Raw genomic sequence first — 15,727 nt, 5'->3', positions numbered from 1 at the left:
TGAGGATTTGAAAAAAAAATCAAAAATGCACTATATTCACACTATATTTCTAAAACTATGAAACATTTCAAAGATTCCTTTTCAGGCAAACATGTCCACCGTGATGAACCTAAGTAGGCTAGAATGGGGTTGGTAGGTTTACATACTTACACCTAGAAACCCCATTCCAACCTATATACATGTTTGCCTGATAAGGAATCTTTGAAATGTTTCATAGTTTTAGAAATATAAGGCTTATATTTATAAATGTCTCAAATTTGAAAGACTTATATTTCTGAAACTATGAAACATTTCAAAGATTCCTTTTCAGGCAAACGTCATTGTTTATCTAGGCTACAGTACCAAGTCCGCCATACCACCCATGACCGAAATGATCATTTTTAAACAAAATGACACTAGGGGGGTTTAATAACAAAATTATAGATAATAGGCCTATGGTAGAATATGACATCAAAGCATTGAAGTAATATGTTGCTAACACCGTCCCATCCCACTTGTCCCACACAAGTGATACTTCTGTCCCTCAAATGGACAGTTTTTGATCTGGTCACCCTACACAAATACCTCTGTAAGATATAGTGGTTGCATCACTCAAAAAGGATAATAGAAATGACAACCATGAAAAACGACATACAAACAACATAGTATGTTATCGAAAACCATTTATCTCGTAGTTTATCGTCTACTCTAAAACTATGAAAAACAATGTTGTTTTTCATCATTTATTTTTATGGCCGAAAGCCATGAAAAACAACATACTATATGGCAGTGTTTCCCAACTTTTTTGTCCCAGGGCACACTTTTTTAAACCATGAAAGACAACATACCATATAGTATATGGTATGTATGTATGGTATTTTTTGCTTTTATCGCCTTTCTAAATGCAATGGGATATACACATTTTTATATTTGAATTTTGACTTGTGGTTTTGAAGGCCAACACAGAAAATATGCTATACACTGAATCTGACATTTGTCAATACAATAAAACAAAGACACAAAGTAACATACTTTATTTTCCATATCAGCTTCCAGGTTTCCAGATACAAAATACAAAAAAGATTGATGCACTCTCAAAAGAGATACATACATCAGGTATAAAGTGTACAGCATGAACTCCTTTCTCAGTTTGTAACATTTCTTCTAGCAGATTCAGCTAGGCTGGTAACAGATTCATTTTACATTGATTAGTGCCGTTGTGAAAGTGCAGCCATCACAAACATTCTACCAAAGTAAATGTACAATCAGATTCAGTAGTTATTAATAACAGACAGAATTATTGATCAGCTAGCAGGGTTACTGCTAGTGGGAGGACTTTCAAGGGGCTACAAACCAGATGGGGCCTTCAGAGACAAGTTCATTCTTGGCTATGATGAGAGCTGTTCTCTTTATAGGAAAAGATCATTATGTCAAAATTCATACTAAAATCTGTCAGTTTAACCGTATGAAATCTGGTATAATATTCTGGGATAAACATTGTGCTATTTTCGGTGAAGAGATTTGGGGTAGATTTCTTGCATATTGTACCGTAGTGGGGCTTTCTGTAGTTGCGTTTGCAGTCTCTAGTTATGGTACGGTGGGGGGGAGTGGGGAAGAGGAGACAGTCTCTAGTTATGGTACGGTGGGGGGGAGTGGGGAAGAGGAGACAGTCTCTAGTTATGGTACGGTGGGGGGGAGTGGGGAAGAGGAGACAGTCTCTAGTTATGGTACGGTGGGGGGGAGTGGGGAAGAGGAGACAGTCTCTAGTTATGGTACGGTGGGGGGGGGAGTGGGGAAGAGGAGACAGTCTCTAGTTATGGTACGGTGGGGGGGAGTGGGGAAGAGGAGACAGTCTCTAGTTATGGTACGGTGGGGGGGAGTGGGGAAGAGGAGACAGTCTCTAGTTATGGTACGGTGGGGGGGAGTGGGGAAGAGGAGACAGTCTCTAGTTATGGTACGGTGGGGGGGAGTGGGGAAGAGGAGACAGTCTCTAGTTATGGTACGGTGGGGGGGGGAGTGGGGAAGAGGAGACAGTCTCTAGTTATGGTACGATGGGGGGGGAGTGGGGAAGAGGAGAGCCTAGCAGAAGGGTGAAATTAGCCATCTATCCCATTGGTCGTATAGGGCTAGTCTCCCATTGGTTTATAGGCTAGCCAATCATGAAAATCTCGCTACTACATGGCTACTAGAGATTTTTATCAGCTCTGCAAGCTGATTAAAAAAAAGGAGAATTAGAGCCCTTGAGACCCCAAGTCAACCTATTTTTATGTATTTTTAAAAATTTAAAAATACATTGAAAGAATCATTTTGGTCTACTTTTAAATTCAGATTACATTATGGGTCACGGCCACCAATTTTTCTCCTGTCCTCATCAAAAGACTGTGGTGGTAACCACTAACCACGATTAAAAATATATATTTATTTAAAATAAAATCTTATCAGTTGATCAAATTAACAACAACCTTTCTATAAATGGCTACAGTGGCGGTTACAGTCAAAATGTTCATATGCATATACAGCTTTTCTTCTTTTTTTAACCCAGAAGTATTTGGTCACATCGGTCCTGTTTTAAAGTGAAATTAATTGTTCACTCAGTCACACAACACTTTGAAGTATCAAGATAGCTTATAAAATGATTGCATTGTTACATACTGTATAATAAAACCGCACAGTATAATATATTTAACTAAATGTACCATTATTGTACCATATTCCATTTGTTTTGACAGCTCAAGATTGACATGGTAAATTCTGAATAAGTAAAAGGTGTTATTGTCCTGAAAACAATACACTCATAATTTAAATACAGCAGTAAACATTTCTAGTAATTATTATACCTTTATACTTTGTTGTCTCATTCCAAATTATTGTTATCTCTCAGAGGATATTGCAGGACGTAAAACGTGTTTAACATTAGCTAGTAAAGAATGAGCTACAAATGGAATGTGCAAAATTGTGGAAAATATATTTCGACATTCTTAAAATTAGCATGAAAAGTACACATATACAGTATACACTTTAAGATCAATATTCCTGCTGTAACACTGTATAGAATTATTCCAAGTGTATTCAGTGTTTCAATGTACATAACAATAGAGTAATACGGTATATGTCAACTGTTACCTGAGAAAGGTAAGTCTACCTCAAAATATATCTTTGCTGTTGAGAGTGAATACAGTTAGAAAAGTTGCTTTCACAATTATGATCTACTTGCATCAAGTAATAATTAATGTGTTGGATTACATTAACAAACTATCCTCAGCACGGTACTTAAAGTGTGTTTTGAATTACGGTTTTGTATAAAATATGAAGTGAAATGAATGATATAGTCTGATTTGATCACTATTAGGCTACTGTATCTAATATCTAGTCAGTATTTTAACTCAGGCCCGCCATTAGCGTGAATTTGCGTCATTGGCGTTAGTCTGGCCCAACGCCATTGGCGTAGATTCACGGCGCAATGGTCTTTTTTAGTGCTTTTGATCGAGATGCTACTCACATTAGCATTGGGTTGCTAGCTGATGATGTCAACAACAATGGAGTGCACCATCTTGAATTTCGGATCCGTTTCTTTCAAACGCCTTTATCTCCAATTAGCGTCACGTCACGGCTTAAATAGTCAATACAGACATGAGTCCCTTTCCTGGCAGCGTCCTCAGTGGTCTAGCGGTCTAGACGCCCGACTTCTTAATACAACTTTATAGAACTTCACGGGTTCAAACCCCTTTGATGTTTTTCTCAATCATTGATTCACAATATACCAGAATGCACGTTTAATCATAATACATAAAGCAGACAGCCCTGTGATTAAACCTTCAGCATTACATTACACTGCAACCCCACTGTGGCTAATACCTTTTTATTCACAATGCCAAGTTATTGTACTCCTAATAATATATCATGGTGTAGTCTAGCTCTGGTTTGATTGATTGATTTAAATATTTTATTAATAGTTTGTAGAATTACAGTACATTTCAAGCACAAACTCAATACAAAGACTGTTAACTGTGAGTGGACGACCCAATTAAGCATTACACTTGTTTTAGAGGGTCCACATTGTTCAATTCATCAAAAGTCCACATTGTTCAATTCATCAAAAAACAACATTATTACAAACCTACATTATGTGGGATCCTTTAGCTTACAAACGGAGTGACTGGCCACAACGTGGGTGTCGCTGGGCTGTGGCGCTGCCAACTGACTTTTGTGTTTCCCTCTGCTTCATGATCACCTTTTAGTTCCTTTATTACAGCGAATCAAAGGTGTGTGAAATACTTCTGTAATTAATGACTTGCTGACTATCTCGCGATTTTAGCCTGGATTTAGTGTTCACGCCACATAGGCTATACATTGAAGACCACATAGGCTATAGCCTACATGAAGACCCGACTCCAGCAGCAGAACTGACAGGTAGGCTACAGTACCAAAAAAAAGCCCTATCTTGACCACAGAAACGCCCCTAAAAGACACGGTATCCTACCGTCGGTATACGTGTAACATAGTGTGTATAAATTGGCAGATTTTATTTTTTTATTTTGCACGTCACTTTCTGACTTTCCAAAGGAAACGTTTTAATGCCTTATTGCTGTGTTGTTGGTGATTTGTGGATTCGTTTTAGATCAATCAGGGATCTGTTAATAACTTAATACTGTAGGCCTACTGCAGTCTGCAGTTGTTCCCAAATCCACATTTGTTGAGCCCCCATTAGACCCCCATTAGACACTACTTGATATGTATCAAACAAATTTGGCTAATAATAAATTAATTAACATAATTTCAAACATTAAACCATTTAAACTTCTTCACCTGAACTGACCAGCTCGGTGAAATAACTCAGTACTCAAAACATGTTAATTTATATCAATTTTATTTATAACTGCCAATGTCATGTAAATGTACAACGCACAAAATGTCTGTCACCATAACCAAACATGTATTTCTACTTGATAAACCTTATTTATTGGAAGACGGAGCACTTGCAGCATGTATAGATTTTGAGTCTATAATTTTGTTCTAAATACCTGCAAATTGACAAATTGTACATAACTCCTGTACTGGACGCTTTATCGTATAAAGTAAAGAAAATAAAGAACCAGACCACGTGATTAGACAAAAAGTCTCTGCAAAAAAAAAAACAGTTTCTTACCCAAACTTAGGCCTACAAGTGAAACTTCAGTAGTATTTAACCCATTCTGACCTGAGATCAGATTCATACGAGGTTTCCACATGGACACACACTGGTCTGATTAACCCATTCTGACCTGAGATCAGATTCATACGAGGTTTCCACATGGACACACACTGGTCTGATTAACACGGTTCTGAATGTGAAAATCTGACATAACATTTCTATGTTCCGCATCTAGAGCCATACTGTAAAATAGATTCCAGCCTCACAAGAACTATGCATACATTTCACCTGGGCTGGTGGTGATTCACATTAAATGCCGGCAAAGCCATCCATCCTTTAATCACTTGAAACATGTGAAATTATCCTTTACAAATGTTCAAAAACAGCCTCACAATGCTGTGTTGTGAGTTTGTAGATCAGCCATTTTTACAATTGAACATTGTTGTGCGACTAAGTGTATATATTATGTAGGACTTAAGAGGTTAATTACAAAATGATGTAACAATAACTGAACGACTTCTACAAACATCTGTCAAAGGCATCACAAATTTTAAAAAATTGCAGAGTGTGGTTGCCGCAGTGGCTTACATATGCCCCTCCCAATTCAATTCAATTCAATTCAATTCAATTCAAAGGGCTTTATTGGCATGAGAAAACATACGTTTACATTGCCAAAGCAGAACGAACAATACAACAATACAACAATACAGCAATACAATCAAAACAAGTAACTAGTAACTAGTATTGCCAGCCAATTACAATTTCAAGTCACGCCTTAGATCATGCGTAAGTAATTCGGAGGGGATTTAACCCCCGAAATTCATGTTTTTGCGACAAACGGTTACATTTCTCGCATTTGCAGCGCCCCCTATGGATGAAAATGGTTGATTGAACCACCCCGGACATGTGATTGAAATGTGGGATGGATTGGACATTCCGTTCGTGATTTATGGCATTTTTTGTGATATAGGCCCCTCCTACTAACTTCGGAAGACGATTACGGCCGAACGATACGCACTTTCAAAATTCTGCAGTTCAGTTTTAATTGGATGGGTCCAGAGATCACGTGTGCCGATTTCTGTGAGATTTGGACAAAATCTGTAGGAGGAAAAGCAAAAAGTGTGTTTTGGACAAAATTCAAAATGGCGGAAAATCTATCATGGCGGAAATGGGCGTGGCCTATATGGGGAGATGCGTCATGACCCAAGGAATCCAGGGAAAAAATATTTTTTATTTTACGACCTATGGTTCAAGAGTTATAAGCCAAAAGGTAAAGTGGGCTGTTATAGCGCCACCATGAGGCCGACCGATAAAATTTTAAGGTTAAATAATTTTAGGGATAATGTTGAATTATCCCTAAAAGTTTTGTAACTATAGTGATTACAGTCTCCGAGGAACAAATACTTGAATGTGAATTTTTGCCTTTTCCCATTCATGTCAATGGGGAAATTTAATTCACTAATAAATTCATATCAATTAAACTATACAACATTTCTCTTAACAAAATACAAGCACACGATTCCCGATTTTTCCGGTCAATTTGACATATGGCTCAAGTGCGTACAGCGTACAGTGTGGGAGGTATAAAGCGTCAAAATAAAGACTACTCCAGTGAAATAATAAAGTGTCACAGTTACAAGAGTCTGGTTGCCCATTCGGGCATGTTCAATGCCATGGCATGTTCAATGCCATTGCTTATGCTGCCACCTACTGTTACAGTAGCTCTGTGCAATCAACCCGTTCAAATTGTTGACTCAATAATGCTCATAAAATGGCACCTTTTCTGTCCATCATCATAGTCATACAGTACCATCATTGCAGCATTTTGGTATGTATCACTTCTTAAGCTTTGGATGTGGGAAAGGAAAGGAAACGTACTGTTTACCCAGGGTAACTGGAGTAAGCTCAAGAACTTGTTTACAGCCAGGCCCTGCTCATAGAACATTTCATGGTAGAGGTTCAATGCCTTGTCCAAGGGCACTTCAGCGGTGGTCATTTAAACGTGCCGGTCCGGGGATACGAACTAGCGACCTTCCGATATCAAGACCACTCCGCAAACCGTTCGGCCACCACTGCCCCAAGCAGCGTGACACTAGGTCAGACAGCTATAGCTCATAGCTCTTTATAGAGCTATTATATGACCAGAGTGTTGTTGTCCGTTGCCTGTGCGCACTGGGAATACATTGGGGAAATTAACTTCTAGCCAATCGGGCATATTTAAATTAAATCATGTATTAAGAGGACAGTTAAAAAGAAAAACCTGCATACCATGTGACATAAACTTAATGCTGGTAACAGAAGAAAGGCCATGGAGTCACAAAAATCAATAGCCTAAAGCCTATAGCTATTATGCCCAGAGGATGCTAGATGAAAATATTGTTGAAAACTGATCTACAAGCTTGCAATTAATGCATTGTGAACACAGATCGACTATTTTAATATACCGGTGGCATTTATAAGCCTGAAGTGATGTTTTCTAAATCTACAAAGTAACTAGTAACTCAAGACTTAAAAAAAATAATGTAGCAGAGTACATCTGTAGTGGAGAAAATTGGAAATAATTAAAAAAATGTGCTTACACCACTGTTATTTAGTCACAAGCTCCCGTTTATACTTTCCATCTGTTAATTATAACCCAGACACTTTCAACCTAGCATTCCTATTTAGAGCATGTAATCTTTACTTTTTTAAGTCGTTTTTAAACAGTCAATCTACGCATCATGATGCGCATTGAATTGTGAGCAGATTGTCCATGGTTGCATGACACCGTCATGTAGTATGCATATTAAAGGCATTATAGTTACACTTGATGACAGAATTTAAGAATACAGAAATGACATAAGTATGCTCATTTATGCACTGCTCCAGGTATGGATATATTTTGATAGTCAATATTTGCGAGTCAGTTACAGACTCTTTGTAGCATTCAGAGATTGTGGAGATCTGGTTGAGAAACTAGCACCCAAGTGTGTTTGTATCATGTTTGTTTGCCAAGTAAGAGTAAAACTATGAGTTAAAAGAAAATGGTTGTACTGGGTGTGTGTAACTCTACATGTGGAGTATTCATTCAGTAAGGGCAGCTAGGAAAAATGATCACAGAAACATTACAAAACGACTTTATTGACAATGAAGTGTGATAAAAGTGTAACAAACAACAACAACAAAACAAGCTTCGTCTGACAAAACCATCCCGTTTGATCAGCATGTGCGAGGAATCCTGGAATCAACATGTATCGTAGTGGGTGTCCAGGGTAAGGGTCAACTCTCAGGCAGTGTTGAAAAGAGCTCGGATTGAAGGACGTAACCTGAACAAGAATCACAAGCGAGTGGATGTAAGCAAATGTAGATTTAGTCTTTGGAATAGTCAGTCTACACATCAATATAAAGTAACAAATAGTACTCATAATTTTAAAATAGCACAGTCCCATCCAGTTTGGTATGCTGGGGGTCTCTGGAGCCCACTTTGAGAATCACTAGCCTATACTGTATGTGGGACTATCGATTTAGTAAGAAAATAACGACAGATATCACCACTGGCAGGCCAATTTTGGCCCACCTGTTGCCCCAACACTGAGAATTCACCTGCTGGTACCCTTACATCAAAGTCCACCTGCTTACCTTCAACCGTCAAGTTTTCTGTGGAAGTGTTGGACCAACATGTTGGAGTATTTCTCCAGCAGAGCCCGAGTCGTCTCGTCTATTGGCAACTCCGCCGGAGACACAGAGGCCAGCAGTGACTGGGCGCCAGAGACCGCTCCCTTCAGGTCGGAGGCAATCTGGCTGTGCTGCTCCGAGTTTCTTACCTACACGACAAACCCAGTCGTCCATTAAGACCTGAGGCAGATTCTAACAAGGTATATGCTGCAAATACATAGTGTACAATGTACATGCTTAGTGTACAGTATGTTTTGTGTATTTTTGTGTTGAGGTTGTGTAGTGAGAGGCTTACCTGCTCGTACAGGTCGACAACTTGTTTAGTTAACGAAGTAAATTCGTTAATGATGCGCCGACATAGCTGGACACCGATTGGGTCCTCCACAGGACACAAACCTATACAAATCAGACGATACACAACACACAAAAGTGTTACATATAATTTGCACATTAGAAAACAAATGCACAATGCACAAGTCTACATCAAACAGAGCAACATAGAAATACACAATATATACTGTAAATAATATAAATACAACGATTTCACTCAAAATTACACACTGGGATAATAGTTTTATATATTGTCAGGATTATATATTGTCAGGATGCACTTTCCTTGCATTTGATTATGCGCCAAAATTGGGAAACCCGCATAAGGTTGATCTAAAATATTTAGACTTATATTACAACCCGGTTAGCTGTACCCAGTGTTCTAACAAAGTTCAGAGTTAGTATAGAAACATTTAATATATCATCAACATGATATCAGCCTGATCTACCTGCCAAAACTTTTTTTCCAACGTCCATTACCTGTGGCGTTCTCATCGAAGACAAGCGTCTGTTCTTCCTGACTCATCGTGGAGGAGGTGCTAAAGGTACGATTAGCGAGGTGAGCAGGGGTAGAAGCCATGGGCTCAGGCCCAGAAGCCACGGGGCCAGGGCTAGAAGCCAGGGGTCCGGGGCCAGATTGAGACGCCACAGGGCCAGAAGCCAGGGGCTCAGGGCCGAGTAGGCTGCTGCCCTGCCTGCCCTCATAGTCTGCCGAGTTCCTCACCTCGGGGGACGTTGGCAGCATTGGTTGGCGTGGTGACTGCGTAATTTGACACAGCTCAGACTTCTGGGACGATGAACCACTATGAACGAGAACACAAAATCAAATCAATGGCCAACAGATTGGCCAAGGAACCCTTCAAAAAGAAATCATGGAAAAGCTGGTTTATTTCCATAATCCCATTCAAAGAATTTAACTTTCTAAACTAAATTATAGATTCAGTGCACACAACGTAAATTTCAAATATTTATTTGTTTATCTTTACACAATTTTGGCTTACAGCTCATAAAACCCACTAAACCCATTAAAAAATTACAAAACTGTGAAAAAAATCACTAATTACTCCTCAGTTTTTTCAGAGCATGAATGTTTTAATCTGAATTGACACAGTAACCCATTTTGGGCGGGAACCCCTTTTGGCGTTTTAAACATTACGTTATAATTTAGCTATTGGAAAATAGCAGATCTACAAGCTCATAGCACACCACGAGCTTGTAGGTCTGCTATTATTTTTTTTTTAATCGTGAAAATATTTATTTAATAAAACTGGGGGATTTAGATTTCTTTTAAAATTTCGACGTCAGGCCTAAATGGGTTAAGCAATTAGGATCACATAAAAATCAAAATATGGTACTTTCAAAACAGAAATGTCAATCTTCAATACTTTGTTAGGAATCCCTTTGCCGTGGCATTGAGGCAATCAGAGGCAGTTATGTTTCCGTGATGCTTGCCATCAGCTCTTCTTTGTTTTTTGGGTCTGGTGCCCCTCATTTTCCTCTCGACAACACCCCATAGATTCTAAATGGGGTTCGACCTAACGTAACCGGTCTTCATGTGGGCAAGAATGACAAGGCCATTCTTGCCCTGATGAAGCCCGGTTAGGTCCAAACATGGTGGCAGTTGCCTTTTTAATTTAATAAAAGGCTTTACTCCTCTTTTTAACTAGAGTGCCCGGATCCTCTCTTTTTTTTCTTTATAAACAAATAACCCATGGATTTATTGGTGTCGATAAGTTTAACCCATTTTGACCTGACGTAAAAAATAAATAAAAAAAGTCTCCTGAAAAGATATATATTCAAAGATTTGTTGCCCCATTTTTACGATAAAAAAAAATAGCAGACCTACAAGCTCGTAGCACGCCACTCGGTGGCACGCTATGAGCTTGTAGATCTGCTATTTTTCAATCGCTAAATTATAACATAATGTATGTAACCACCAAAAGGGGTTCCCGCTCAAAATGGGTTAATATATGAATATTTTCATTGAATGAATCCATTAATTAATTCATTACATTTTTAACTGAAAATGCTCCGACTCAGTTTGGTTACCTTGAAGACGGAGGGTGGAGGGCAGATAGAGAGCTGTGGTTGCCCGGTAAAGGAGACGGCTGAGGAGACGACGAGAGACGAGAGACCTCCGTGTCGCTGGGCTCCTCTAAGATAACGGAGGGGCGGTGCTGAGAAGATGGCGCTTGGCTTGTGCCTACCCTATTCATATGATAGGAAGAGGAGAAGACATTAAAGTCATTTCTTTAGGGGTTAAACATCAGGTATAATATAACTAGAAGCGACAGCGGCCTTTTGGGGCAAGGTCGCGTGCACGCATCCACCTGGGTGACCGTAGACTACTAAACAGCAAAAAACAAGGTGTGTGTGCTGCTGACCTCAGCCGGCTGTGGAAGCGTGACAGGAATCGCGCCGAGAGACTCAGACGAGGATTCAGGAAGTTCCTGTCCTCCTCGTCGTCATTCTCCAAACTCCTCAGGTCTGTGTCAAAAACTGTGTCCGGAAAAAGACAGGGGAGGTTAACAAAGTCTACTAATGTGCAGGGTGCAGAAAGGCTACCGATATGGGGAATCCCGATACCTTCAGTACCTTCAGTGCCGCCCTCAGCGTCACATAGATGATCTGATAGATCCTCAAAATGTTTCCTCAGCACAACATCTCGTTCGTCCTCCAGACATCCTGAGCTCTCCGTGGAGCTCCCTTGACTCAGACAATCTGAGGAGCGAAGATGCATAAAAAATAAAAATAAAACATTTATAAATATCAAACCATTAAGACCTGAGGTCGATTCTACAAATGCCTTCGATGTACAAGCTTGCAATGAGGCAATAGGCAATAGCCAACCAAAATGACACTCATGCTTTCCCGGTTTTACTGCATCGAGTGATCTCGGTACATAGAAATACATTTGATAGTCCGACTATCCGACTATTGACTACCGGTAATGTACAATTGTACATATATTTTGATTGTATTGTTCCACTTTTGTTTTGGTAATGTAAACATATGGTTTCTCATGCTAATAAAGCCCTTTGAATTGAATTGATAAGAGCCCCTCTCGAGCAAAGTTAGTAAGATAACATCTAGATATTTTGCTCAGACAGATAAATGAGATAAAGTACCAACAGAATGCATTTCTACCGGCAACGCACCACAGCCAAAACCAAGCCCCTTTTGAGGCATGCTTCCCATTGTAATCTAATGCCATCGGTGATATTGAAGTTGAAGTATTTGTTGAGAATGAGAGATATCGTTTAACTCCAGCGCATCTTTTCCAGCCTGCTGACGACACGTTAAGATTACGCATTCTGTATGTTGACACCTGTTCTTCCTGATTGATTGATGAACAAGCACACATGGATAGATATTAGATAGGGTACATGGATTAAATTAAATAAATAAAACTGTCGGAAAAGATATGCTGGAGTTAAACAAATGTCTCGTAAATGTATACAAATTTTACTTTATCAACATATTTGGTGGTCAACATATTCCTGGGTCGTCATTAATCTAATCGAAGAAAATATGTGCCCAAAAATGGGAGAGGCTTTGCCAGTCTGGTGTACTACCTCTGGGTCTGGGCACACCTAAGATTCCATGTGCGGACATAAGAAGTTGTCTTTTGCGTCATTTCCGGGTTTTTAGCAAGAAAGCTAGAGAAGGAAAAGACGCCAACGTCATTTTCTCTACCATCCAATTCAAGCCGGCAGATTCGTCACAGTGTGTGCCAAATTTGCTGCTGAAACTGCTGGGAATGCATTGGAGTGAATGGAGCCGAGTGGACAAGCACATAAACAAACTCTATTTCTGAACGATTGAGACCCTTGTAAAATAATCACTTCTGGAAACTAAAAGAAGACATATAACACATTGTTGTCTGCTGTGTTGCTTTTCAATGTGTAATTTTATAGAGCTATCCAAAGAGCACAAATACGTTTCTGAATGTGAAGAGAGACTGTCTGCAATTCCAGCTGGCAGATTCGTCACAATGGATGGCAGAGTACCAAACTGAAGCAGACACTGACTGCGGTGGAATATTGAAGTAAATGGAGCAAAGTATAGACAAGCATATAAATAAACACTTTCTGGATGATTGAGACCATTGTAAAATAAACGCTTCTGTAGCATAACAGAAGACATCACACATTACTTTCTACTGTCTTGAAGTCACCACCAAGTCCAGTGGTCTAGGTTTACTGGCGCCCACCTCCCCCTATTTTCACACCGTGTCAAGTACCGTGCCGAATTCAAATGGCCACTACTTTGCATAACAGCTTTAACTGTTTATACCTGAGCGGTGACTGAGAGCACGTAGCCGGTAAGCATGCCATGCACACTTGACTTACAGCAGTGTGGACTGCTATGGCTCCAGTAGGCTACTGCTGCTGTGTGGTGTTCTCCATCAAAGAGAAAAACTTATTCTCTCAAGATGAAGTGCACAGTGCACTATATAGTCATTTCATTTGGCCAGTCATTCATTCATATTTAACTTGAAACTGAATAAGTCAATGTCTGGAGTTGATAGAGAAAGCATTAACTTATTTAAGCTATGCCTACTATATTTTGAGGGACACATGACACTTAAATCGTTTAATATTACCTCTACATTTCACATGCAAATATTATACTTTGACTACAATTATTAGTTATTACTAGACTACTATTACGTTGTGCTACTTAAAACTACTGTATTATACTAGGCGGGTTGGTCCTAAGGCTAGTGTTAATTTGCGTATTTATTCTGAAACTTATAACCACTTGTAAAGCATATTACATTGTGATACTGCTAGGCAACTTTTACTTGAGTGAAAAAATGTATTTCATCAAACTCCATTGACTTGTAATATTGCAAAATCCTTTATTCTCAATTTTTAAAGCGTTATTTAGTTTGTAATGTTGATGAATTAAAAACAATATAGGCCTATGGGCTTTTGAAGGCAGGATTGTGAACCCAATACTGCCACCAGCTGGCGGAGTCAGGTTAAGCCCATGCAGCCCAGAGCCGTACTCTGTGCTCTTTAGATTCCTGAATAAAATGAAACAGTTCGCAAGTCGAAAAACACCCAGTCGGAAAACAATCTGTGATATGTCTTCTATTATATTCCTGGACCGATTATATGACAAAGGTCGCCATCGTTCATAAACAATGTTTGTTTACAAGATGTCCAGCGGGCTCCCATCCACTGCCATGTATTAATCGAACTTCCGGTGCGAGTTTTGGCACATGGGGGGGAGGACACTTCCTTCTCTAGCTTTCTTTGTTTTTAGACAGCTGGTGGATGGAAAAGAAGCTCCACCCACGCGGCAGATTACCACGTCGGCCAGATTCCCGGAAAAGTCTAAAAACCCAGTAATGACGCAAAAGACAGCTTCCTTTGGCCGCGCATGGAAGTTCAAGTGTGCCCAGGCTGTCTCTCAGACCGTTCAGGTGCATTATGGGAGATGTAGACTTACCGTCATTGGCGGTGGAGCTAATGCAGCAGGCGGAGTCTGGACTTAACTCCTCCCCTAAGGGCTGAGGTCGCACCCTCTCAGGCATCTGAGGAGTACCCTGGACACCAAACTCACTACACACACACACACACACACACACACACACACACACACACACACTAATTATTGTCCCTGCCATAGACAAGGGGTTCTCAACCCGTGGGTCGCGACCCCTCAGGGGGCAATTATTTTTTTTGCAACTGAATGGCTGGAAAATGGAAATGAAGAGTTTACATAGTACACAGTGTACTATTTCAGCATTCATGGAAATGGCATAGTGCTGCAGCTGGTGTCAATGTGTCATTAGAGAGGTAGATGATCATCATCAACAGCCTCACCCATCAGCAGCTGAGTGGGGAGAGCAACGGGAAGGAAACAGGATGTAGTCTATCCTGTGACAGCCAGGACGTCCTTCCTCATTGGTTGGCAATGATGATGCCTGTGAACAACAGAGCAACAGATCAGACAGGATCAATGGCTCATCTGTGGGCGCATTCACACCAGGATGTTTCACTTGCGATTAAAACAAAGCCTGCTGCGTTTTGTCCCGAAAGTGCGCTTAGTTTTAGGGCAGGTGTGAAAGGCTCATTCGAATTCTGGTGTGGATCAAACAATTGCATTTTAATTCCCCCCCAAAAACCAGGGCTCTTGCTTCGCTTCAAAGCGCACCAGAGGACGGATTACCGCAGGTGTGAATGCAATCGCATTAAATATACGGGATGAACCAAAGAATGTGCCATTGAGGGATGAAGATTTGGCACACGATGAGGAAGGAGGCTTTCTTATGAAGCGTAAAGAGGTCCCGTAGACAGACGTGGTCCAATGAAGAGATTAAATCCAATATGGCCAGACGATCATTATATCAAATGCTGAAGGGAAGTTGAGAATTGTGAATTCATTACTAAATCTATTGTTTAAAATGTATAATTAATAACTCAATACATTGCAGAGTTGTGTATGTGAAAACTGAAAATAAACCTACCGGTAGTTTAAAAAAAAAATAGTCACTATACTGATTAGTGATCATCATTTCTGGAGATCACCGCAGCGTTTTTAGAGATCCATCACCATCGTTTTAGAAATGATAAAAAATACTACTACTGCTAAGGTCATTAGTAAACTATAACCCATTTT

At 39.9% G+C, this 15,727-nt stretch overlaps 1 protein-coding gene across 3 annotated transcripts in view; it reads right to left on the bottom strand.

Moving 5' to 3' along the window:
* Positions 1 to 8,222: 8,222 nt before the first annotated feature.
* Positions 8,223 to 15,727, bottom strand: part of wdr62 (WD repeat domain 62) — a 28,877-nt gene continuing 21,372 nt past the window's right edge. For all 3 annotated transcript variants that reach the window (XM_083772914.1, XM_083772915.1, XM_083772916.1), the window contains exons 24-32: positions 14,932 to 15,032; positions 14,555 to 14,667; positions 11,690 to 11,815; positions 11,479 to 11,593; positions 11,144 to 11,302; positions 9,575 to 9,897; positions 9,060 to 9,160; positions 8,729 to 8,913; positions 8,223 to 8,415 (exon numbers count right to left, since the gene is read on the bottom strand). In XM_083772914.1, the coding sequence (XP_083629040.1) occupies positions 8,731 to 8,913; positions 9,060 to 9,160; positions 9,575 to 9,897; positions 11,144 to 11,302; positions 11,479 to 11,593; positions 11,690 to 11,815; positions 14,555 to 14,667; positions 14,932 to 15,032 (1,221 nt within the window). In that variant the 3' untranslated portion in view covers positions 8,223 to 8,415; positions 8,729 to 8,730. The remainder of the gene's footprint in view (positions 8,416 to 8,728; positions 8,914 to 9,059; positions 9,161 to 9,574; positions 9,898 to 11,143; positions 11,303 to 11,478; positions 11,594 to 11,689; positions 11,816 to 14,554; positions 14,668 to 14,931; positions 15,033 to 15,727) is intronic.

Source organism: Protomyctophum parallelum, assembly GCF_964188405.1.
Source record: "Protomyctophum parallelum genome assembly, chromosome: 9".
Classification (NCBI taxonomy): Eukaryota; Metazoa; Chordata; class Actinopteri; order Myctophiformes; family Myctophidae; genus Protomyctophum; species Protomyctophum parallelum.
This window is presented reverse-complemented; position numbering and strand designations above follow the sequence as displayed.